Source organism: Morone saxatilis, unplaced genomic scaffold (assembly GCF_004916995.1).
Source record: "Morone saxatilis isolate NCDOM2014 unplaced genomic scaffold, NCSU_SB_2.0 Contig7, whole genome shotgun sequence".
Lineage (NCBI taxonomy): Eukaryota > Metazoa > Chordata > Actinopteri > Moronidae > Morone > Morone saxatilis.
The window spans coordinates 15438406-15466193 of record NW_023340246.1 but is presented as its reverse complement, the minus strand read 5'-3'; the positions used below and the strand labels follow the sequence as shown (position 1 = coordinate 15466193).

The 27788-nt window shown below is 42.4% G+C and overlaps 1 protein-coding gene across 1 annotated transcript in view; it reads right to left on the bottom strand.

Annotated features, from left to right (window-relative positions):
* Positions 1-27572, bottom strand: part of lpgat1 (lysophosphatidylglycerol acyltransferase 1) — a 43088-nt gene extending 15516 nt beyond the window's left edge. Inside the window, 5 exon segments of the mRNA XM_035678114.1 lie at positions 560-686; positions 7336-7615; positions 11696-11791; positions 13565-13683; positions 27287-27572. Of these exon segments, the coding sequence (XP_035534007.1) occupies positions 560-686; positions 7336-7615; positions 11696-11791; positions 13565-13683; positions 27287-27524 (860 nt within the window). The 5' untranslated portion in view covers positions 27525-27572.
* Positions 27573-27788: the final 216 nt, after the last annotated feature.

The following is a 27788-nucleotide window of genomic DNA, read 5'->3' as shown; positions in this document are numbered from 1 at the left end:
TTGTGAACGCATATATATATATATATATATATATATATATATATATATGCATTAATGATACAAACTACAAACAATGTGTTTGGCTTATTTCATGATGTAATGTGGTGCATTTCCACGTGATGCCGTGTCAGTGGCCTGCGGCAGGTCTTTGCATGTTGGCTGCACAAGAAATTTGCTTAGTAAAAATGGCTCTGGTGTCCCCCTCTCAATATATCTGCTGAACATCAGTATCAGACGATATTCGCCTTGTTGTCTGACACCGGTGGTGAGATGGTATTCCACCGGCCTAATGTTGTGTTGGTCATTTCCAACTCAGATATTGGAGAAATAATCAACTCTGCTTTCCATCACTGTCACAAACACTGATGTGCTCCATGCAGCAGCACAGACAATGAGCTGCTGTAGAGCTCTGCGTCAGCCAAATAGTTATTTTAAACATCGGTATCGGCCAAGAATTACCCAATCGGTAAGGGACAAATTAGTTTTGAAAACTAGGTTAGACAAATGTTAGATGGAAGTATAACAGGTAAATGTAATGACCAAACATTTTTATTCTTACCTGTAGTGTACATGTGTGACTGTGGGAGGCCTGTAACCAAAGATCCAGGTCTGGATGTCCATGGGTTTTGCTTTGGGGTAAGCTATGGTCACATCTATTACCCACTGCAGGCCTTTACGTTTAGTACCTGTCATGAAGAAACATAAATACAGAGACTCTGTTAGGACACATTTTAAAAAGGCAAGCTTGATGATGCTCGACTTTACCCAGTATTTTAGTTGTAACAAACTTAAAGGGGATCTATAATGTTCATTTCCAGCTGTATGTTTTCATTCTGGGACTCCACTAGAATAGCTTTGCATGATTCAGTTAAAAATCTTTAAATATCTTCTACTGGCCCTTTATGCAGCCCTGTAACAAGCCTCATTAGCTTCTGTCTCGGTTTCTACGGGAATACGTGTATTTGGACATATCTGCAATATCAAATAAAAGAGTGGAAAGCAATATATAAAAGCAAGCAGGAAAGAGTACGAAGCAGCTACGTCATCAAAGTCAGACACACTCACTTATTATGAATTTTCCATACAATTACCTGCTCTACTCACACATGGGCTCAATCAGACATTACACAGACTTTGTACTTAAAACGTTGAAGTCAATTTTACGTCCTATGTCCTAATCTTTGTTGCATAATACTGGGTTGCGTTGTCGAAAAAAAAACATTGCTTTGAGAGCGGTCTGAACCTCACAGGGTTAACATTTACCTCCATATTTGAAACTTTGGCCATGTTTAATATAAACAAACAACATCGCAACATTATATACACATCACAGCAAATGAAAAAAGTCCTCCTCTTGTATGTCCACTACCAACAAGGCTCTGAGGACAGCAGCACCCCGCAGCTGGCAGAGATTCAGTGACATTTCTATAGCTCAGATGCCATCACAGAGGCTGAACCCTGGTTGTCCAGCTGAGAGTATCTCTAACTGCTAGGTGTCCCGAGAGGTTTTTATAAGACAGCAGTGCAGCCAAATGAAGGCTGGTTACCTGCCAAAGTGACTGGTGGAAAACAGACTTACCAGCTGAAGTCCTGACTTGAAAGAATTTGGCTCATGGCTTCGTTTATGAGTCACAGTAAAAATAAATGTTTCCACCTCTAAATATCGTGTTATTTAACCAAATAAAGGCCTGGTGGACCTCCATTTATGGCGGGGTGAGACAGAGGAGAGAGAGCGAGAGAGGAAGACAGGTGGAGAAGAAGTGAAAAAGGGCAAAGGAAGTAGCGAGACAGGGAAGATGACAGATGGGAGAGGGAATGCTAAACACTTGATAAAAGCACGTCAGCTGCGAGGGTGCATGTGTGTGAGTATTTATGTACATTAAGCAGGGTCAGCTCTGTGCTCACCTGCCTGGAACTGCAAATAAGATTAATAAATGAAAGGAGGTGTATGATAAGGATGATGTATCCTCTTTATATTAAACCTGTTCGTTCATTCATTCAAAACCTGCACGACTGAAGACTCATACATCACTCGTGTGTGTGAAGAATGGCGTGGCCTTGACAGTAAAGACGCAGTGACTTTCCACAGTACATCGATGTGTAGTGTGTCACTGTGGGAAATCTTGAGAAACACATAAGAGTCGATCCTCCACCATATCACGTGTTATGTTTAAAGTCATATTTCTTCGCGTTTGACAGTCTACACATCCCCCCTCTCACAACTCAGCTAGTCCAAACACGTCCAGACCTGTATTTGTTCTGGATGCACATATAGGAAACCGATAACAGCCTTAAAAACGTCAACGCACACTGTATATGAACTAAACTCCTGTGTCCCTTTAAGCCGAACCAGCCTGTCAAAAGCAAAAAAACACAAGCAGTCAGCAAGGACAGCTCTAAAATGAGGTTGATGTGAGGCAGAGCAGCATATTTGACTGCTTGACTAATGTCACAGCCCGGGCTGCTGTTACTGTGCAGCAAGCACTTCCCTCTCCGAGCACACTGGTTTCTTTATGCGAGGTAAATATGCCATGGCTGTGTGACAAGGCGAAGCTACATTTTAACTACTGATCAGCCACGTTACACATTACACTCAAGAGCAGTAAAATAAAAAATAAAGAGGAAATGTTGCTGACATGTCATAATTTCAACCTTTTTTCACACACATAAAATACAGAAAAATGGTGAGGTGAGGGGCTAAGAGTCACCAATGTGCTCAAGTATCTTAGTTGTGTCAGTATTTAAAAATGTAAAAATTCCAGGTTATGTACAGTTTCGTACAACTATCACAATGCAGAATTACATATAGCATAAGAGGATTTTATCTGTCCCCAACCCTATTTGAACACAAATGAACACAAAGTACTAATGCTACTCGAGAGTGGTTGCTGACCGCCAGTGAGGATGCCGTCGCCGGCCTCAGTTCAAGCCAATACGGCCGACTAAATAAAGGTTTCTGATGCAACTTCTCTCCTTCCTCTGGCTTAAAAAGTTCCTGACGAATGTTTTCTTTTGTGTTTTTCAGCTTCAAACAGATAGATCTGACAGACTTGTACAAAGAGCCTCTTCCTTTCCCTTTGTATAAGTCCAAATGTTTACGAACAGTTACATATTACACTCAGATAACATCATAGCAAGTAAATACTGTTTGTTCGAGCTAGCAAGTGTTTGATCAGTACAAAAGAAATATCTAAATATTAACAAAAACCTAACGCCCATCCTTAGCAACGGTTGCTACCCGAAAGGGGGTCAAGTTTAATAGAAACCAGCAGTTGTTTTCAGTTGGGTGTTCTGTTGCTACGGTAACCGCTGCTGGCACAGTTCCATGGCAGTTAAGTTTAACTGACACTGTTGCGTCGGCCATTTTGTCAGATTTGTGACTGAGCGAATATTGACCAGCGTCTTTTATTTACTGTGATAGATGTCCTTCTAGAGCCGTTTAGTAATTGTTGATTTATTTGTTAATTTTGCTTTTCTGCCATCAGTTTAGTGCTAACCAAGCTACCAAGCTAGCTGTCGGAGGCTAATGTGTTGCTAATACAACAGCCAAAGTAACTTACGTTAATTACAGTTGGGGTAGCGCTTATGTACTTCCCTCCTCATAGGCTACTTTTACTCACGTGGACCTAGCTAACTAAATAGTTACAGATGGTGTAAATCACTTAAAATGTCACAAAATTATACTTTCTAACTTACGAAAAGTATTAAGTATTAGTTAGTATTAAACATTCAGTTTGGCTGATATATTTTAATATCGATCTAGCTTATTACAATGAGCTGCCAGTGGCCCATGCTACCCAAAAGGATAAACTAAACTACTTTCGTAGGGATCGTCACAGTGTACAACTTTGGATCTGATGTTTGATTTGACATAGGCTTTTTATGCTTGATAATATACACCTCTCTGTAGAAAACACCAGAAAAAGACGCACAAAAACCCCAACAGCTGAGGCACAAGGCGCTAGCATCGTGACTTGATAGGCATCCTTGGCATTGATGGGATTGGCTAACACCACAGCTATCCCTGTGCGGGTAATTGGATCCAGATCTCTGTCCAAGTGTGCTGAAAGGCAGCCATTGCCTCCAGTGAGTAGCCAGCCAAAAGACCAGGGGGGCCCTGAGCCAAGGTATCACTGGTGCCCTATATGCTGTGACAAACAATACTGTAATAACAGCAGCCGTGGTAATTTAAAATGACATCAGAGAGGCCCTGTCCTTTCTGTAAATGGTTAGAGGAAGGAAACACACTGGCAGATATCTGGCTCTCTGTCAGGCCACTCTGCAGGCCAATTACAACACTTGAAGCCCACACCTGTCCCTCCCACTGACTGAAAACGTGGGTAAAAACTTCCTCCGATTGGTTGCTGCTATCAAACACATTTACCTTTGAGTCACTGTTCCCAGCCTAAATGACTCACAGCTGTGAACTTTGCATACCTGCCAACAGTAAATAGTGTTTTATAAACACATAAACCTTATCAGTCTGAGCCGCACACAGAGCCTTTTCTGCAGGGCTGTGAACTACACTGGCGACCAGTGACCCATGTGCTGTGTATCTGCGCTGTGCTGTGTGTATTTAGCCTGGTTGACATTGCATGGCTGATACACAGCGGCACACACATTTACATCAAATCCTATTTTCTCCAAGTGGCCCATTTGTCTCTGAGTGAGTCAGCAAGCTCTGGGCACCTCTGCAGAGCATCAGGGAGGGTCAGAGGGAGACAGAGCTGTGTCTTTGATCAGCCAGGCACACACACACACAACACAGAGCACAGGGTAGCAAGGGACACAGTGCTCTTCTGGGTGTGTGTGTTTTTTTTTGCCCTAGGTTTTAATGCCATTAGCTAGATTCAAGTGAAAGGACAAGCCCTACTGCAGCAACCAGCCGCTCCTCCTCCTGAGCTGCTGGAACAGAGGAGAGGACACGGAGAAGTGGGATGTGAACTGGAACTACAATATACAAAAAGAAAAATAATTAATGTGTGATAAGACATGAAAAGAATTGACATGTTTAATAACCCTAAATGTTTAGAAAACCCCTTTCCGCCAGGGGTTATAAACAAAACATCTGCTATCATCAGCGTTTGTTGACACTGAAGAGACGGTTAAAGACTTCGTGCCAAAGTAGCAGAAAAGCCAACAAAAACATGCACATACAGCAGATAATTTAGCACATAAATGAAGCTGTGCTCGCTTTTATCTAAATTTTACAACAGCCGATAAAGAGATGCTCCTCGCTCTGTCCTGCAGAGGGATAAACTGACAGCGTCTTGCACTTAGTGCTGAGGCTGTAGGACACAGAGCTGTGTTAGCAAACTTGTGAAAGGCTAAAAGTCCCTGAGCCACATTTTCAATAATGCTGGCCCAAAGTCTGTCCAAATTACTTTTAACACAGCACACCCTTAAAATGGATTTTGAGCCAACGCCAGGAGAGTCTGCTGGCTAAACTGAGTGTGCAGTGTGCACGGGCAACAGGGACTCATTGCATCCATAGGTTTATGGATGTTTTAACACTGTGCTTTTAGCTGGGGACGGTTCCAAGACGCAGGTTTGCTGAGTTATCTGGATAATTTTGTTTAGTAAAATCATGTATTTTTTAAACTTTTTCTAGATTAAAAAGCTTTTGAAACAAGGCATAAAAAAAACAAACAACAAACAAAAACACAGGCCAACTTTTGTTTCTCATATTCAGCTCAACAGCTGAAGGAAATGTACTCTTGTTTGAGTTTGTCTGAACACTTGAATGCTCATCATTCCCATATCTTCTAGTCATGTGATTAACATATCTTGTTAATCTGACTTGCAACAAAAAAACTAGTATAAAATGGAACCTCAGTGACTAATTAGACCTAGTAAGTCATGTATTTGTGGTGAAAAAAGGGATGTTTATCCTAAGGAATCAGGAAAATCAGCAAACAAAGGTAGTGGTATAATATCTAGATCCATTTAAAGACAATGTGTACATAAAGACACATGGTTTCCATAGTTTTTCCTTTTTCTTCTGTAAAATATCTTTAAATTAGTGCAAATAAATCCAAGTGTCCAAAAAAGAAATTTGCCACTCAAAAAGGTTGTTAATTGCAGAGTTATCTTCCTGCTCACTGGCTGTATTTAGGGCTGGTCTCCAGACAGAAAAATTACTCTCCTGCAAATAACCACTGGGGTTTCAGGGACCTTGAAGCAATTTCTGGCACCTCTGTGCATGTCATCCCCCTCCTCTCCTGGTAATCTTTACCACCAGTCACCTTTCATTTAAAACAGGACTCCCAGAGGACAGTCAGACACAGAGGTGATGATTTAATTCTTCATGTTTGAAGCATGCTCCATCACTGGCCTTCTAGCCAACAGAAGACCGTAAAGGAAGAAAATAACTTTTTAAGACCCCGAAAACTTCAAAGAACACCTTCAAATTCAATCCCAACTTCACTTGTGTTCAGTTATGTTCATTTAATATTTCAGATTAATGGCTGTCAATCAGGAAAAAAACCCATCAGGTTGTTCCAGATTCCTGTTAATTTGAAAACGTTGTCACCTCACAGCAATGAGAGTATCAGCTGGCCTCCTGAAGTGTGCAAGCATGCAGTTTTGTCTCATTTAAAGATGTGATACAGCCCAGGGGAGACGCACATAAGATTGAACACCAAAAAAACAGGAGACATTCTGGGCTGGCCCGGACACATTTATCTATGATTTCAGGGTGAACTGATTCAAATAAAACACACTTGTGATGTCTATAGAATTTATATTTTTTATAAATAACTAATCTTCCTTCTATCCAATCAAGGCATAAAAAGCTCAAATAACTTACTTAAAAAGGTCCACCGTTTCACATTTAGGAGGATCAGTTGGCAGAAATTGAATATAATATTCATAGGTATGTTTAATTGGTTTATAATCACCTGAAAATAGGAATCATTATGTTTTCATTACCTTAACATTAGCTGTTTTTATCTAGAGAGAGGGTCCTCTTCCATGGAGGACGCCATTTTGAACCGCCATGTTTCTACAGTAGCTCAGAACGGACAAACTCAACACTGGCTCTGGATACGGCCTCTTATGCTTTTCGCCACCACAGTTTTCTCTTATACACTTCACAGCCTGTTGTCATTTCCAGGTCATCAAATACAGGCGCGAGCGGTGTTCAGTTGGTTGCAATCTGCAACTTCACTGCTGGATGCCACTAAATCTCTAAACACTCTCTAATACAACCCGGTCCTAATTAGAACAGAACTTCAAATAGATCGCACAATATTCCTGTGAAAAGGATCTGGGAAACCATAAGATTGCCACAGAGAAAAGTGTGTGTGTGTGTGTGTGTGTGTGTGTGTTAGTTACCTGTCTGGTTAGGGGTCCCAGTCTCACTGCCCACGCTGCCGTTCTCCTGTTGGGCCAACAGGGTTTTCAGGATAACCTGGGTGGCCCCGAGACGAGGCAACGTGACGTGGGTCAGGTGGGGGAGAGAGTTCTTCTTAGCAAACAACTGGCTGGTTTCCCGTCGCTTGCGCAGGAAGCCGCCTTCAGGGAACAGCACTATCCACTTCCTGTCGCGACTGTGGTAGTATTGGTCTAGGTGATCTTTCAGGTAGATCAGCTGCTTGTCTCTGTAAGCTTTACCCTGTAGGAACAAAAGGAAATGTGTTAAGAAAATAAACAACGTAAGCTTCGTAGTTTCATCTGTTATTAGGTCGCAGGTGACAAAGTTACTATAGTTTCAGATCATCAGCATTCAGTCTTAAAACTAGGTGACTACATTCAAAACAAGTGCAATTATCTCAAGAACAGTTTCTTTATTTGCCCTGAGGAAACAAAGTTATTGAGGGTAAATGCTAATTAATTAACTTGCTAAGATTGATGCTTTGTGTCGGCAACCAAACAACCAAACAAATGAAAACAGCCTAACACAAATGAGAAGTTAGATGTAGTAACACTGTGGAGCACTCACAGCAGCATTATTGGGACCACTGAAATGGATGCAAAACATGATGGCCTTGACAACATTAAGAGCATTAGCAGTGATGGGACGAGGAGGAGCAGGATTGATTTTTAGTTATGCCCGGTCAAAAGCCATTTTAAATGCATTAGCATAGCCGGTCTGGACTCTGTTATGTGTCATGTGAGCAAATGTGCGGCCGCATGTGGTAAAACTGCTTTCAACACACTGAAAATGGCTAAATATCAGGACTGTTTCACCAAAACAAAAATCAGGGAAGAATTCATCTTAGCTGCAGCTACAAAGTCTCTGATTCCCAGAGAGAGACGGAGAGAAAAAGGTATTTAAACACATCACAAACCTATACACGACCTTGAGGCTGCTGCTGTGGGTTTTACTGCAGCTTTATGTGATTTGAAAGAAATGTTCCCCACAACGTTGCTATCAGAGTCAGACTAAGTACCTCTCCTGCTTTCCCAATGTCACAACAATATCACTTTTTAAAAATTAATAATGTTTTGCATTTGGACTTCATCAGACGGTTTCATCCATCGCTGAAGGTCTTTAATATTAGGCCACCCGTCTCTCAAGTGAGCGACCCGCTCAGCTGCGTTTCAGCTAAGCTCTCACATGCTTTCGTGAGGTGGAACCAAGGACCAAGGTTGCCAGTTTATTAGGTACACCCAGCTCAAAGTAATGGAGTCGAAAACAACAGTTCTGCAATAACTCGTACTTTCATGAAGGTTGTAATGTTCAGTTTTTTTGTTAAACTCTCTTTGTTAAGAAGAAAGGTGTTGATTCAACTTGACAACCGTTATTTTGGAGGCTGACGTTTGTGGTACAGCTGAATTGTATTTGGTTTTATACTGAGAGGTGTTTTTACATCGATATAAATGAGGTGTATGAAATAAGAAATCAGTATAAAGGAATACAATTCGACAACAGCACAAACTGCAGCCTCCAAAATGACCATAAAGTTGAATGAACACGTTCAACAAAGGCTGAACATTACACCGTCTGTAAGGGTATTCACTGTTGCATTATTGTTTTAGCTTGGTGTACATGCATTAGACACTTGTTAAAGGAGTAATCACAGTCAACGCTCCAGGTCAATCAATTTAAATGAGGATGCTTAATTTGTAAATCAAACTTACCAAGTAATATTAGCTATTGGTTGTAAATATATGCAGAGGTGCAGAGGTATGCAGACTTATACACTTTAATGTGCAAATATCCATTTAAATGTATCTGAATAATATATTTGGAGATAACACTTTCACATGTTTCTTATCACCTGCAGCCATAACACTAGCCTGCTTTTTCTTTTCATCCAAGCTTCAAATGCCAACTAAAATGACATCTCATTCCTATAATTTCCTCTCATGGAAACTTGTTTTTTCACTTGTTGGCCAGATGAGTCCATGTGACCCCTTATCCAGCTAACACTTATGTTTCTATGCCCCAAATCATATGTTTGTAATCGTGCTACAAAGTAATTTGACACTTTCTAGTTATCAGATGTGCAAAATTGCTCTAATTTGAAGGATCTTAGGTTTTAAAGGTGGAGAACACCAACACTACCAAGGGAAAAAGTTCAATTACAGCCCGGTACCACAAGTAAATGCTACTGCCATCAAAGCCTGCTGTGTTGTGCTGTGCATAACGATATTGGAGACATGTCTGCCAGCCTGAGTGGACAGCAGATGCTTGGATAGCTAGGGCAGATGCTTGCTGCGCTGTGTGGATGTGTGAAGTATTCTGGGGAAGGATGTCAAGAACGCACATGCAAGAATGCCAGCGGGGACCACAGAGAGGATGGCAGAAATGACGGAGGCTGCTCGGGCCTTCCACTACAGCCCGACTGGCTGTTAGCAGGCTCAGGGTGCGTCACCCTCGGCACAGTGCCTGATGTGAAATTCCATGGCAAAGCATTTGCATGACCTAAAAAACATGTAATTCCCTTTTGCCACTGCTGTGGTGTTTCTGCAGCTAAAAATGTGAAAAGTGAAGGAAAAAAAAGTGAGAGAAGGACCGACCAAACAAATCAACAGACACAATCTATCAGCAGTGCTGTCATTTAACGTGAAGTAATGATATTTATTTACGTTTTTGTCCTATTGGAGGTGTCAGTAAGTTCTGTTTAGCCCCAGAGAGAAAATATGGGAAAAAACCTCATTACCAACCTCTAATGCATCAAATATACACAAACTGATTTAGATTTTAGCTTCTCACATGTAAATATTTTCTGGTTTCTTTAGTCCTCTATGACAGTAAACTGAATATCTTTCAGTTGTGGACAAAACAAGACGTTTGAGGGGACAGTCCTTGGGCTTTGGGAAACAGCGATCAGCATTATTTCACTATTTTATAACATTTATTTAGACAAAACAGCAATTAAATGAAATGAAAATTGTTTTTTGCCACCGTAAACTGATATATTGTGACACATAGCAGTACAGTACTACAATACATTGAATTTATTTGATTATTTAAATTTCAAATAAACTGACATGAATAGTTACACTACATAGTTGTACTTAAGTTTGCCCCTGACTCTGGGTGACTCGCAGTGAACGTAATGGTGACATCTGACATCACAAGAGAGACAAACGTATCTGCGCGCTCGGTTTGTGCATGTGTTGACACAATATAATCTCTGGATATGAGAGGTGAAACGCAGGAGTCGGCTGAACTGTTTGCAGATTTAAATTCGTTCAGCCTGCTTCTATTTGATGGGCGGCTAATGCTAGCTAGCCAGCTGTCTGCAAATATCAGACTGACTCAAGAAGAACCCAAACAGCAGCAGCAGATTCATTAGTGTGCAGACTTTTTGGGCTCTATCTGCGCTGAGACTGATTAATTAAGTGGACGTCCATACTTAGCTGAAGGACCTGATACTGACGGCTTAATGGTATTTCTTTGAGTGTGCATAACAATGACGGCACAAAGTCCTACAAAATAATATTTAATAGTTTTTAATAGTCTGTGTTTTGCAGGAAAAAATCTTTTACAATTGTGAATTGAATCCAAAACTGAAAATAATTTAATAAATAATAGAAACTAGGATTTTATTTTGGCCCAGCCATATAGAGACAAATAAGATATCCCATTACTTTGTGAGTATTTTTCCATTTACTATGAATCTACAGTGACTCATTCTTCCCTTACACCACTTGTATGATATTCCAGGAATTCCCCTTTGCCTTGCAGGCTCCAAACATAGGCCTGTCAAGAGTAGGCTGCTCTGTTCCAGCTGCCCCCTCAACAAAAGGGTCAGTCTGACCCAGCGGGCCTAAGCAGCCCTCCCACACTGCTGTCCACTGCTGTTATCCTTCTCAGAAGAGGCCGTAGGAAACCCACAAACGTATCTGCTGTCCAGCTGGGACAAGCAGATGTGTAGCGACTTTTGCAGAGCGCAGAAAATGAAGCCAGAGGTAGCCGGAGGTCGAAAGGGTTGGGTTATGACTTAAAGGGTCTATGTTTTAATCCAGAGGCCATCAGGGAACGACAAGGTGTTGACATGTGAGGGATAATAGTAATTCACCTCCCAGTGACAGCTGTTGATGTAGCCCTGAGGGTAGTTTAGCAAATAAAACACACCCAGAGTAGAGCAGGTTAATGTTCAACTTCTGGTGGCTAACTGACCGATCACAACAAACAAACAAACAAACAAACAAACAAACAAACAAACAAACAAACATGTTAAACACACAACATAGCGCCCCGTAAACCTACTAAGTCTGGTGCCAATTGTTGGTCTCTTACCTGTCTGATGAAGAAGTCCCCGTGGATCAGGGACACTAGGCCAAAGTTGGTGTATTTGAACACATGGTCCATCAACCACATCATTTTTCGTACCACCTGAAAAAGGGAAGAAGGGAAGGGAAGAAAAAAAAAAGACAAATGTAAACAAACAGAATCATTTTGCTCAACCCTACACGTCTGGCACCAAAAGCACACGACTTGGGCTTTTGGTGCCAGAGCCCAAAACTGATACAGCCCCTCTGAGCACCCTGATGACCTGCACCAGTGCAGCTTTGGCTTACTGTCTTTTCAGTGCTAAGAGGATAAACTGGGCCAGGGATGCTGTTGTTGAGGCGGATCATGTCATCACGTTTGCGGGTGTGCGCAGCTCGGCAGCTCCAGTGCAGCGCCAGCCGCAGCCCAAAAAAAACACACACAACAACAAACACAGCTGCCCCCACCGTCCCAGAAATGTACAGCCAGACTCCTGGATGATTTGTACAGGGTGGCAAGACAGCGAGCTACGTGTAAATGATTCTTTTAGGGGAAATCATTCCAGGATGTGGACAGATAATGTGACGTCTCTCTCCTGATGTTCTGTTTTCAAACTCACTTCTGCTCCGGACGATATTTAGTTATTTTTGTGTTTGATTGACGCACATCTGGTTAATAACAAAGTGTAGTGGCCACTTTGACTTTGGCAATTAAACAAGCAGCTGAGCCCCTAAAAAAAAGTCTGATTAATACAGAAAAAAAAACTAAATGATCAGTCAACAAAGTGACATGACAGTCTGGAGTTGTACCCTCTGTAGTGTGCTCTGCTGCAGTTTTGAGCCAGTCAGATGTTCCAATTAATGCTGAAAATGTTCAATATTGAACCTTTTCTCTTTGTTACAGCCTTATGACCACACAAAGCAAGCACCCTCCCAAAAACCTTCATAATGCTTCATCGCTTTCATGGCTCCAATTCTCTCTGTGACAGCCAATTTTGTGTGTCGACATATCTGTATTTATGGTGCTGTCAGACAACTATGTGGACCTTGTAGGAGTATGTGACGTGTCATTTCCGATGGATATACGTTGAGTAAAATAAACAAGTGTGAAGTTTAGACACGTTTAGCTTCCTTGCCTGTTGAAAACGAGGAGTGAGAAAGAATGCAAAGCAGCCGCCGCTCGACTCTTTGCACATCTGTTGTCGGCTCGAAACTCGCGTTGTGTTATTTGAATGCAGCAAACCACAGCATTGCATTGCGCCGTCGCTCCGTCTCTACTCTGTTGACTGTTTTGACTTGAAAAACGGATCATCCCCATCACTGTGGCTCTCTCCTGCTCTACAAAAAGAACTCCCTTCCTGCCATGTTGACTGTTAAAAAGGCCATTTACGAAAAGGGTCAAAAGCAGTACATGAATCATAAATAACTTTTAATTACAGAATAACCCTGGAATGTATTAAACATCAGAACTTGCCAACTAACAGCGTGAGATAATCCAAAGTGGATCTTCCTGTTAATATGAACTAATCGTTGCTTTTGTAAACACTTCCCTTTGTGCAAGTATCATCTGGCTAAACAAACTGACAATTAAGACATTGGCTAACCTCTGACAAACAGCCTTAAAACAAACATACTCGACTCCCAGACTCGGAGGGGTTTTTAGAGCAATGTGTGCAATTTTTACAGCAACCCCTTATTTGCGGTGACAGATGCGCACAAACACGATCAGACAGCCTCCTGTTTTGCAAAACACAGGCGGCGCTAAGCGCCCTGCAGGTCCAAAATACTGCACGGCTTCTATCCACACTGATGTGCCCCGGTTCGACCTCAACACCGTTATATGCTTGATATTCCTAAAAAGGGTACAGTGAGGTAATACACTTGTCTCTCTTCTTACCGTGCCCTTGTCCTGCAGGCACATCATGAGGGTGCACACATCTCCTGTGGACTGGTGGTTGACGATGACCATGGCTTCTTCTTCGGAGATGGGCCCTACGTCGTCACCCCACTCTGTTACTGCAAGGCAAAACAAACACACACCTTCAAGTTTAACGGGCTGCGCACAATAATATCTTTTGAATACGTCCCTGTGGTTTTCTTGTGTTCATCACCAAGACTGTGTGAGTCTTTGAGGTGTTAAATGCAATAAAATCATGCGTTGTTTACATCCATGTTTGCTCGCTAACAGTCTTTTTTACTGCCTCATTTGTTGCATTATTACGTTTCCTTGGCTCGTTACCGCTGCCAACGGTCAATCAGTGAAATGTGTGTCTCCTTATTTCCCCATTGTGCTACTACGGGTCAAAAACTCCACCAGGTACCTTCTGCAAAAATGCACTCAAGTATTGAAAATGTTTTTTTATATGCATGTAGATCTGGATCCACTATAAAATACACACCACAGCAACTACAGCAACATGTATCAGCTTTATTACTGAAGTGCAGCAGTTAATAAGAAACAATCTGCTCCTTAATTCAGATCCACATTAAAGCTTTACCCACCAAGGTTCAGTGAAAACTGTTCAAAAAGGGTTTTAAATAATAATAAACATACAGTGGGAACAAAAACAAACCGATCGGTGAAGTCTGCTTTAAACACCGTGAGATAGGTGTGGTTCATTGTTTCAACATAATTAAAAGAGTGAGGTGAGCCATCTCTGGTTCACACACTGAAATCCAATCTGTCTGTGTAGGTAAGTGTAAGTACGCCCCTCAACTCTCCCTCCCTCTCAGACTGATTTAAAAAATGCATCAGAGACCTCAGAGGACAGCGGTTTTCGACAGCCCGGCCTCGACACTGACCGGTGTGACTGACAGACTGACCACGGCAGTGTAACAGGAACAGCGAGCTGGTAGTGAGAGCTAATGAGCCGTGAGACGTTGTTGTCAGACTCTCCGTGTCCGCAGACACCTCGCTGGAGCTTTTAAACTCACGGCTATCCGTATGTGTTGTGAGATCGAGGTAAATATTGCAGTCTGGTGGCGTTTCTACAGTCTAAAGCACAAGTCCGAGACACTGCGCCAAAATAGAAATAAAAACCAAGTTGAGGTTTAGCAAAAACTAGCATGAATTCCTGTGAATGCTTCTTCGCATTACATTTTTAAAAATGAGGCCAGCAGTTTTTTTTTGAAAGGGGAAGTGGAAGTACTGAATAACGCAGCCAAAGTGAGGGCTGCGGGAGGTCAGCAGGTCACGGCGTGTAGAACCGTTTTCAACCTGTAAAATGCAGATTTTCATAAATTTGGTAAGAATGTCAATCTTAAACAGCAGCTTTGATGTGTTTCATCAAAGCACAGCCATGAATTTTGTTCACATCTCAACACGTGTAAGTGTGGAGTGCCTCCTTAAATAAATGGTACATCAGTTAAAACCGACACTCCCTGACTACAAACAGCCTGACACCGATCTGATCTGCATGTCCTCCCTGCCTGGATCAGAGCAAACATTTATTTCCATGCTCCAACCGTCTGAGTGGGTTGGAAAAACATTGACACTGTTGCTGTTAATGTGGACAAATGAGTCTCAGACCGACTCCAGAGCTGGTTTGGGTGATTATATTGTGTAAAAAGGCTGATTTAAAGCTCGGTTTTTAGGCGTTTTTACTGTATTACACTAGTCATCGTGTGAATTTACTGATGCTGAAAGGGAATGGCAAAATGTTGTTTATGTGGTTTGAAAGGAGAAGTGAGTTTCAGGAAATGGTATCACAACCACTTTCACCATTGACCACTGAGCAGAGCAGAGCAGAGCAGAGGAAAAAAGAAAAAGATGGATTTCCTTACATAGTTCAGTGTGCGGATGTATATGTGGTTTCTGACACAACCACAAGCTGTACCAGCTGTGACATCCTTGATACATGACTCTAGGTGCTAAATGTCTAGGAACTTGTAAGAATAACATTTATTTAGTATTTCAAAGTGTTAACCACGGTGTATAAAGTCTGTCTATGTCAGAATTTCTATAACAGAAGTAATGGAGGATTCAGCTGTCATTTCATCAGCAGTTTCTTGAGTGACGGTAACATTTCAGGATAAGACAGTTTAGCAATCTTTTCCACTTAGTATCAGAAGCTGCACTTTATTTATTTTTAGTAAACAACACAGCAGGTTCTTGACAAAGATCACAGTCTGAATATCCTCAGTTTAAAACGTAATCATGATGCTTTGTGTCGTCAACACCTGTTTGTGTGGCAGCTCCCAGCCTGAAATAACATTTTTTATTTGGATAAGCAGTAGTTTATGTCTACATCCTGCTACAACAGGACACCGGGCTTATTTGCATGCCTACGATCCATAAACAATGCTTCCTTTTTCAGTGAAAACGCATATAGCTTCCATGTAAGGCTGAGAACAGAACCGGGGCTTTGTTCGCTGTCAAAGTGATAAAAATAATACGAAGCAGAATGTAGCTGCGAGCTGCAGTTCGTTGGGCCAAGTACAGGCACATCAAGCAGGGTACACTGCACACAGGTACATCGAGGTCTCATCTGCCCACAGAACAATTCTGATCATGATCCGACAAAATGTTGCGGAGATGTGACTCATTTCCTGTTTTTGTGACTTTACAGCCAGCTTCACTCAAATGTCACAGCCGAACAGTTTGGATTAATACGTTTAAAGCTGCATGTCGATGAGTAAGAGGGTGAAGATTAAGAGAATATGAGGAAACACACTCAACAGGCTGAGATACAGCGCGGCGACACCAATGTGCAACCACAGATGTAACTAAGTCTTCGAGAATTTCTGCCAAACTCAAACCAGAAACAAGGCCTTTCCAAGAAACTGTGACCCGACTCGAGTCTGCCAGCTCGCTACGTTCCCCGGTCACACTGATCGACCTGCTTCTTGGCTAAATGTCCGCACTGAAGGAAACGTCAGACGACTCGATAACAAAATTGCTGGTGACGTCACAAACCTCGCTTGTAATTCAAGACGTAAGCGAGCGCCCTGAGGGTAACGTTACACGGTCTGCAGTCACTCAGAGGCGAAAGAAAGGGTGGCAGTAACATTAACACTACTTCCACCCAGTCATCTGCATTTGAATGAAACATCTAACTGATTTAAGGACTGGTTAAAAAGGTTATCACCGCCTATGGGAGTCTACTATGCGTGAACTCTTTCTACGGTTTATAATTCAGTGATATAGTGTTTCCACTTCTCCCAAACAATACCAAAGTGTCTCTATCAGCACCTACAGGAGTGGATCTCCAGTGGCTTTCAGCGCTTTCTCCCCTGATTTACATCTTCAGGCTGCTTTACAAACCATTCACCTGGATCTGATTGTTGATTGGATGCACACAGACGCTGCAACAAAAGGAGGAATGCGGCTGTAAGATGAGGGAGTGACAACAACAGCCCTCCTGTGGAACACGTGAGCTTCCTTTGCAATTTAAAAAAACGCTCTTCGACAGCTCTGCACATTAACAGAGAACCCGAGGAGGTGAAAAGGTTTCGCTGGGCCGCAATGGTTAAGTGGGAATCCCCGTAGATTTGACCAGCTCCACTTGTGTGTAATGCAAAATGTTGCCTCAGTCAGGCCTTAGGGTGCAGAGTGTGCTTCCTCTCTATGGGGGAGTTAACTTTAGGATTGCTGGCAGATGAAGATAAATCAGAATTGTTTTTGGACGCCAAGTTTAAAATTTAATCAGGCAAGAAACATGACACCAACGCATTACCAGACAGCTGCGAGCGAGACTGACATATTTAGTTCATGACAAAACGTTGAAAAAGGATCCGAGAACAACACAAGATCGTACTGCCCAAATCTGACAATTAGTCAAATAGAAAATATTAAAAACGTCTTTAGAAAAGCTCTTTTTACTACACACAACATGTCACACTGTGATTGAAGATGATAAATGTCAGGGTTTGGTGAATCAAAGAACAGAAAGTCATACATCTCTTCTCTGTGGCCTTTGACACCTAGTAAGATGTCGACTTTATTTACTTGATTGAAGATGATAAATGTCAGGTTTTGGTGAAAAGACAGAAGTCATACAGAGGAAAAAGCTGTTCTCCACTGACAGCAGCCTCCAAAGACCAGCATGCTTTGCAGATATGGTTTCAGTTTGGGCGTGAGGGAAAGCTTCCACGTGTTCTTGCTTTTACCGTTGCTCCGTCTTCACACTAAAAAAAGCACCAAGGTCATTCACACCGGCCGGGAAATACAGGAAGTCACCACACAAAGTGAGAGCACACAAAGACAGCTGTGGGAAATCACAACAGTTTAAGGAGCAGCAGCCTCGGCTCAGTCGGAGTCAGCAGTGCAGTGTATGTGGAGACACACGGTCACGAGAACATGGACCGAAACAGTCGCGGTACAAAAATGGTGACAAAGGATCCGTCGGTGCAGCACACGACACAAACGAGATGCTTTAACGCAACGGCTAAAATCTGTTCACATCTATTCTGAATCAGTCGGGCACATATCTGAGTACAAGAGGTCTTTTATGGTAAAAAACAATTATATGTAAGTTTAGACTCCACTGAACGGGGTGTAAGACCTGCTGTCACAATCCCAGGAGAAAGAAAAAAGCATTTGAAGCGACCCATCAGATTAACCGTTTCTGCAGGGCTCACATTAAAAGGCCGAGTCATTTCCCTGACAGGTTAGTTTACGATGACAAAAGGTTGCAAGCGGGTCTCGCTCCACCTTGAAATCCAAACCCACTGTGTGTACCTGCTGCTCGCTTATTCAGCACGTTCAAAATGAGATTTAGTCATGTAATGCTAATGCACAACTTATTCATTCAGCAGTTCATTAGTAGATGTTGGAGGAGACACTCCACGGCTGCAAGCATGAACAATAATTGCACATATTTAATGCAGGAAGCACACTTACACTGTTTATTATATTACAGTTACGGACAGGGAAGCCACTTAAGTAGCCAGTGAGCTCATTAACTGCTGTTTGGTGCATGTATTGACAGAGAAACAAGCAACAACATGTTAATCATTGTTCCTTCCATCTTGTTTAATGCACTCATCGTTTTCTAAACCGCAGCCCGACGACACAGGTTGCTTTCGAATCACGTTGAGGTTAAGAAACTGATCTTTTTTAAACGGGAAGGAGACGGACGAGTTGTTGGCTCGTTGTTCAGTTCAGGCCTTTTTTTCACCTCCTGTCCTCCGGAGAATAAGATCAAACCTCACGAGCACCGGAACCGAGACAAATGACACATCTGCGACACCTGACAGGGTTGTGCGGGTGCCCTGAAGGCAACGTCGTTTCATAAGGAGCGTGCCTTCATGCTCGCTGGAGTCCCCACTGTGGCGGGAGATGAGCGTAAATGATATCACAGAGATGGGTCATCTGTCAGAGAGAACACATTAGGGAAATTGTCTTTGAGAGATGACACAGTTGGTGCAGCAGGATGACAGCTATGCTGCAGGCACGCTGTCTAATCCGGTACTGGTGGTCAGCTCAACGACGGACAGCTGACCTCGCCGCCCATCATCTCTAGAGGAGGAGAGAGACGTGGCAAGGCATCGCACCGCCTCCTATATGAAATGTGATTGTAGAAAAGGACATTTTCATTGATACTCAAAGCTTTCTGGTGACTGGGTCAACTGGGTGACGAGTGCTGATTAATAGCAGTAAATTAATGCCGGCAACAGAATGGTGACAGCTCAGGTCATGATCACTCACTTTAAAAAGACGTTAGCAGCCAAAATATGAGGCTGTTTCTGTTCTTAATAACCTTCATCTTCAGTTAAAAGCGACTACGGTTGTAGAAGAAGCAGCCAAGGACACAGACAGGAGGAATCATGGTCACAGCTGGGCAGATGTTTTGTTACTGGTATACATGTTGGACAACAAGTTCACAACAGAAACGCCAAAAAGTGTCAAAGAGCACTGTTTTAACTTAAGCTTTAACTGTAACCCCACACACTCAGTACATACCCTGCTCACGGTTCCTTCAAGAAACTAATTTAAGGGATTCTTTGTTGTCGTTGTGTGTTTATGAAAGAGATCAGGGTTCTTCAGCCTCTCTGAAGCCGTCATGCTTCTCGTAAACCAAACTGTTGGACGTTGTTAAATGTCAGGGGATCAACAAAGTTCAACGTCCTAATTCAGGAATCACCGAAGTCAGTAGGATTCATCCTCTGGGGACCACGAACACATGCAGGACGTTTAATGACTGCCCATCCAGTAGTTGCAGAGACATTTCAGCCCTGATCCAGGAGGCCATGAAATGTCTAAACCACATCTGAAAAGGTTCAAACAGGATTAAGAGTTAAGAGCCATGTAAACCTGTCCCTGTGTCAGGAATCGTCTTTAATTGTCTCGTCTCATTAAAAGTCAAAAGCTCATTTGAACCCCACCGGTTACCTTTAAATGTTTGAATTTGAACAACACATCAACATTAAAATACAGATTGACCACATAATGTGACGTTCATCCATATCAATGCTCATGGAGTGAAACCTCCACTTATGCAAACATGCATCAGGGCCGCAGAACAACAGTGATGCTAATGCCCATTCATGCTGTGGCCCTCTCACCTGACCCCAGAGAGCCATTACTCCCCGCTGGGTCGCCTCCTTCACTACGAGACCTGAGCGTGTTTCTTACAGTATGTTGTCATGCACTATACACATTAAACTTTTACTGAAGTCTGTGTCCTTATCCCTAAATAAAAGCTTTCAAAGTGCGCAGTGCTAATGCTTTCAGAGCTGCTTTTTGACAGTAGAGTCTATCACAAGACGTACGTTTGTGTCTCCTCCTTGCATTGCTTTCAGGCTTTCTGCCTTTGCATCCATCGCAGAGACCCTGACAGCTACACAAACTGCACAAAATACCACAAATGCTCTCAAACGGGAGGCTACCAGACATAACGTGGTGATAAACCCGACGCACTATGGAGTTCAGCTGAGGTTGACACACTGTAAAGAATCAAAGCTGTCTCATTCAGAAACAAAGATAATGCAGGACAGTCAGGGAGACTGTACACGCCCACACAGTCCCCATAATGAGTCTGATCGGCCAAGTAACTGATAACTCTTGTGTGGGTGCACCACGGCTGTACAGAGGCTCTAACGAACGAAGAGCAGTTTTCTGTTGTGGCTGCAAACGTGAAATAATGAACGCTGAATGTACTCCAGCCTTACCTACTGAAATCTGAGCATTTCTGTACCAAAACAGAACGGAAACACTGAAATACGAGTTATACACAAACACTTGCTGCCACTCAAATGTGATAGTAAACTGAATGTCTTTGGGTTTGGACATTTGGTTGCATAAAACAAGTTATATTGTATATTGTTGTATTGTAAACTCAACCTAAATTATAATGTTTCCTCTATTTTCTGACATTTTGAAGCCCAAACGATTAGTAAAGGAAATAATGATAATATATGTACAATGAAAACAAAAACTGCAGACAGTTGGTTCATTTTAAAAGAATAAAAAAGGACACAGTGGCATCTAAACACCTCTAACTGGTTGACAAACGGTCGGAGAGAGGAACAGAGAGAGGCGGAGTGGGGCAAGCCGCTGTGTGAGGTGTGTTGTAAGTACACTATAAACATAAGGCTTTAAATAGACCGGTGATCGGTTATCGGTCTCAAAAGCCCTGATCCAAACGCCCTTGTTTCATAGGTCTAATTTTCTGTCAATCAACTACTCGTTTGAGCTCTAAACAATATAATAAAGTGTAAACGTGTAAACGTACATGCTGCTGGAAATAAAAAGCCTAACACGTGATAAAGAGGAAAACTTAGTATCACTTTCGACTCTTAGCTGCCATTACTAGTGATAATAGTATAATCTACAAAGGCAGTGATAAAATGCAACAAGTTAAACTAGAACTTGGTTAATCAATCATTTCCTCAATTATTTACTAACTAAAAAGGTAAGTAACGGAGTTAATAATTACAAAAATACAAAGTTCTTTACAACGTGAGTAAAAAAGAGAAAAGATAGTAGCAAACACAAGAGCAGAAAGATGAGTTTACAAAACAGAAAGAACAATAACAGAAAAAGCAAGACACCAGTTAAGAAAAGGGATATTTAAGAAGGTGTTGAGAAGGTTAATGTTCAAATTCAGTTGAATTGGAAGATTTAATAAGTTTTACTACGTTTACGGGGCAGTAAAAAATGTCCAAGAGCCGGACTGAAGTAAGGTCATCAAATGTCTTGTTTAAAACCCCAAAAAAGACAAAGCAGCAAATCTAGCTTGCTAAATAAATATCAATTATCAAAATCGTAGCAGATTAAACAAAAGAAAATGTGCAGGGAAACTAAGGAGTCAAAGACACGCCTGTGTGGAGTCTAAAGTCTGGATACTGTCACATTCATGTATACAAGGACATGAATAATGAGGCGACTGTGTTTTTATATAAACATCATGTTCTAAATATGATCAGACTCGGAAAAACATAATCCAAAATGGGGAAACAAGTGTGCAATCACGTCTGCAATCTCACAGTCATCATCTTCGATCTCGTCACAGGTACAACAGACCACCCACTCGTGGCACACGCAATGAAACCTTAATCCTGCTGGCTTTACTGCACCTGCTGGAGCCCACTGGTGTGTGTGTCGCTGATCAGGACTCATACAGGGAAAGAGGGTCAGCTCAAATGACAATACAAGTAATCACATGACTATAATGCCACTAAATGTACTACAACTCGTGTGTGGCTGTCTGAGATTAACTGTCCATCAAACTTCTTTTTTTTTTGTAATTTCAGGATGATTCATTCTCGACGCACGAAACCAACAATTCTCTGAAATGTAGTTCTCGTATAATCAAGTTTAATCCTGCAAAGTGGGCTAACGAACTGTAATTACCATCATTTGTTGCACCAGTGACACAGTGCATCTGTGTTTTACTTCTGCCGACACAAACTGAACGGACATACGGACGCTCGAAGCTTCAGCAGGACACAATAAACAGCAGCTTGATCAAAATATCATCATCTCAGGTTTGATGTAGAAGATCGTTATTGGAGTCTGTCCACAGTCTGTGGGTCAAAGTAGCTTTCTGCTCTTGGAATAATCACATGTGAGTATCTGACGTCAGGATGCCATTATCTTATATCACCAGAGTTTACCGCCTCACGGTCGTACGCCTCCGCCGACCGGTCAAGCTGCAGTTTACATAAATGTTTGTCCAGACTCCAGCCCCTTCCAGAAAACCGCCCCGATTATGCGATTTCGCATAATTTCAACGCATAAATTCAGCCCAAAAGTTCCATTGGCATAAATTGCCAATTTCTGCGCAAAAATAAATGCGGAGCCTTGCCAATGATTTCAGAATCCCGCTTTTTCCGTTGCAAAAAAGTCAACATATATTCTTCGCAGAAAGTTGGAAAAATGTTGCGTTTACTTCACACAAGAGCAGCCATTTTCCCCTGTTGCCATGGGAACGTTATGAAGTGACGTAATTACGCGACGTGAACATCATCGAAAAGCTGCAAACCCCGCGATGAAGCCGCAATTTTTTCGCATAAAAATCCCGCATATTCCATCGCGTTTTTTAAGAAAACGTAATCAAGGATTTTTGCCCGCAACAATCACAAAAAACACTCTTTCTGGAGGGACTGAGACTCATTTAATATATTTAGTGAAGACGTGGAGGAAATTTAGTAGAGGTCACATGGTGCCCCAACAATGACCTGAAGCGTCGCACACATCTTCAACCCGGTTGTACGTACCAGATGCTCGGCCTGTAAGGACGCCGGCTCGTCTACCACCGGCTGCACAGGAGATCGAGACAGTCGCCACAGTTTTAAGGAAGGCTCCCGAGATTAGTTTAACCAATTCAGTATCCGAGAAAATGTGAAGTATGGTCGCAATCTCCCCATCTCTTCCTTAGTTATAGCGCTGTAAAATGACCAGACGTCTCAGTGAAGTTGATCGTCATTGATTTATTCTTTTAGACATTTGTGTGAAACTTTGTCATAATACGTGTATGAATTCTTGAGTTATGGCCAGAAATAAGGGTGCAATAGTTTTACAGTTTACTATAATAATATAGATTTTTTACACTATACAATATAATAAAACTACACTTTCTAGAGTCACTCAATGTCCCTCCCACATCTGATTGGTTACACGTCACAAGTAATGTTCACTAACCCAATCATTGTAAGAGTACAAACAGCTCCATCTGCTGTAACAGCCGTATTTAAAGTTAACGGTTAGATTTGGTCCGCACCGAACCGTGTGTGGCGCTCCGTACACTGCACCACCAGCCAGAAACATGTGATTCTGTGAGGTTACAGTGACCCTGACCTTTGACCTTTGACCACCAGAATTTAATCAGTTCATCTTTAACTGGACATTTGTGCCAAATTTATAGAAATTCCCTGAAGGCCATCCTGAGATACACGTTCACAAGAAAGAGACAGATATATGGATGGATGGATGGACAACCCATCGCTGGCATGGAGGAATAGTAAGATAAAACACACTGGGTCAGGGTTCTTTAATAAAATGTGTTTTAGTTACGGATGAATGACTTAAACACACATCAGTCTGACCTCGCTCACCGAGAGACGGAGCCGAGCTCCAGCAGTTGTCGTCATTACGTTTCTACAAGAACAACGGGGCGGAGATCAGAGTGCTACTAAAAGCTCTATGGTCAACATTTCTGCAGCGGTCACAGACGAGTATTCTGTCTGAAGCTACGTGAATGTGATTAATTGCTTCTCACGAGTTAACCTTATTGCAGGAGGCCTGAAACGTCTTTCCTCTGATCGAATATCGCAGCCTGTCTTTGATATCAGACCAAGAAAATCAACACCTAACCAGAGACGAGAGAGTCTGAAAAGCTTCTTGTGCAGATCTGTGTATTTAATAATAATATATAATAATAATTTCCTGCTGTAGGCATGTAGATTGCAGCTTGAGTTTGAAGTTAAGAGTTCAAGAAACATTCAGTGATACACAACTGAGAATAAGTGCGTGTTCCCCTCACACTACCATAGTCTCACTTTCACCTTTTACTTAATGATTCAAACTAATCCGCTATGAGAAGCTTGATATTTAACCTCCAACCAGGCGTGGGTAAGTCCAGAAAGCTTCCCTACAGTGTGATAGTAAAGAATATACAGTTTATGGCACCACGCGCACTGATAAGGTGTTCGTGTATTATCTACAAAAGCACCATTGTTCTGCTTCTCCAGTGGAGGTGATGCAACATCCTTCATCTCTGATAGTTAACCAAAGCTCAGCCTGCAGCCTGCAGAGTGTCAGGCTGTGAAGGAGTATCCCCGTTTCCTCCACACATCAAGTCTTTATGAGTGCAAGAGCAGGCGGAACAAAGCAGCAACACAAAATGTACGTTTTTATCTGGAACTTGGCCAAAAAACAACAACGAATATTTGTCTTTATTTACGATTAAAACACAAGCGGGAATCTTTGCAAACTCGGAAACTCCACAGACATTTATTTATATGTGCCAATTTAAGAGTAGAGTAAGTAGAGTCTTGTTGTAGGATTCAATGGCATCTCGCCGTGTAGCTGCAGACTGTAACTCCGTTGCTTCGCCCTGACCTTTGGAGCATGAAGGAGAAACTACAGTGGCTGAAAAAGAACATTTCTACGCTTCTATCTAAAGCCAGTGTTTGGTTTGGTCCTTCTGGGCTACTGTAACAAACACAGCACGTTAACACGGCCGACCAGCAGTGTCTGTAGATATAAACTCATTCTACGGTAACAAAAACATACACATTACTATATTCAGTTGATTATCCGCTGCTGAAAACAAACCTACGCATCTTCCCTTCCTTCCAATAGATCCTCCTGAACGTTACCCACTGGACCTTTAACAAGCATTACACTGAATCACACTGTGTTGGTCAGCAGTCAGCTGTCTGCACTTAAAAACAGCAGACATCTGCACGCACACACTTTGCAGCTCTTACTTAGAAAGAACAATGAGGGGGGGGGAATATATGTGCAGTGAGCGCGACAGTGAAGCTGCGACCTTGGACGAAAACTGGAGCATCTAAATGATGTGTGTTGTCCAGATTGAAGGGTCGTTCAGGGGAGCGGAGGTTACACAGGACTGCTGCCTTGTGAGGGAAAGGTAACGGGGCCGATCGACCCGTCCATGTCAACGCGTCCTTGAGTTTGGGTCACAACACTGACGCTCACACGTTTCAGGACTCCTGCCCCCTGAATCTGAAAAAAACTGTTTACATAAAGCTACGTTTACATCGACAGTGTTTGTTGTTCCGTACTGATTTACCACTCACATCTCAATTTTCTGTCAGACTGTTCAAACAGTCTTTTTTCTGAAATGGGGCCAATATCTGACAGCAGTCTGGCACAAGTCATCCTTCTGAGCTGACCCACGTGTGGCAAACAACAACGCCAGAGAGTTACCACTTGGCATGTTGGTGCAAGAAGTATACCATTAAAATGCAGAGCTCTGAGTGTGTGAGTGTGTATGGCATCATATCTGGCATTATCACATGTAACACAGTGTGACTCGCTGTAAAATCAAACGTTACTCCGTTTTGTTGCTTCTTTTATTTGAGTCTGTGACTTCTTTAAAGTTCATTTTAAGGCTCTTAACTTTGTGTTGCACTCACATTAGACACGTTTCATACCTCGCCGTAGTTTTACTGCATTAAAGTGAAATTTAAGAATGATTATGTGGCCCTGATACCTCACTGTTCTTTAGTAACTGTAGCTGCAAAAGGTTCAGAGGTCACATCAGCTCAAACTTATGGAAAAAGACCAAAATCTGCATTAAAAATGTTAAATCTTGTCACACAGATGTGTCAGAAACCATAATATCTGCTAGTGTGTGCTGTGTGTAAACGGCAGCGTACGTTACATCTGATTTAAACTTCACCAACCTTATGTTGTCTCACTTCTGAACTCAGGTCAATGAAGGTGTGTAAGCAGACGACCAGGTGTGCTATAGGCTGAACGCTCTGCATTATTAATCAGGACGCCGTGTCGCTCCCCGTGTTAGTCATTTGTAAGCATTTTGCTCCCAGCTCTGTGCAACCGAACACCGCCGGCTGCCCCAATCAGTTCAAGATATTCAACCAGCCAGTTAAAAGGAACCGACACACACTTAACGACAACCTGCTGTTCTTCTAACGAGTGTCCGTTAGTTTGTCTCTGTACGTTATACCAAAACTATTCTTCACTGTACTTAGTAAATAGACATTATTTATCATCAATTAATGTGTAAAACCAAATCCCAATGCAATCCCCTTTTACTGACTTATTCCCAATTCATGAGAAAGCACAGAGAGGGCAGTGGGACACCAACACACACTGGTTCTTACTCATCAGCCGCAGTTTGTGCCTCTCACACACTCACATTGGGAATCACAGAGGTGACGTTTCTCTCAGAAATATATATCCAAGAGCCCAGAAGCCTCTTCTAACCATCTGGGAAGTATTTATATATATTTATGTATATTCAAGGTTTGTTTTAACCCAGATGGCGAGAAGAGTCTTTGGGGATGTTTGGAATACCTCAAGAACCGAAGTTAGTGTTGCTAAATGACCCGTAGACACATGACGCACAAACTGGGGCTGAAGAGCAACTTCACCGGTTTTAAAACACGAGCCAGCTAATCCAACATGCAAATATACACACATATCTGCATGCGAGGCAGCACACAGAACAACAGACTCTCTTACCTGTATAACCTGCGATCCAGCCCCATGAAGACACCATGGCCAGCAACCACTTGAACATGACTCCTTCGATGTGCCAAAACACGGAGCTGTCCCATATTCTGAGCGGCTGCAGGAGCAGCAGGTACAAGCAGTAGGACGGGATGGCCACGCAGTTGTTGAGGAACATGAACACGAAACGAACCGCAGCCTTGAGCAGAACCCAGCCCAGTTTGCCGGCTCCGTCCAAGAGCTGTGCCATCCTGATAGACAGCGTCTGTAAGGAGACACACAGCAGGTATTAACAGTGTGTGTGTGTGTGTGTGTGTGTGTGTATAGTGTGTGTGTGTGTGTGTAGTTGTTGTTGAGCTCAGGAGGATTCCCACATCGTCACTTCGGGTAGCACAGGTCATAATGTCATTAACAGGATATAACTACATGCCTTCACTTCTCCATCCTAGGGGATAAAAAAAAACTCCCAGAACACCTCTGAAGGATGCTCATCACCCTGCACACACACACACAC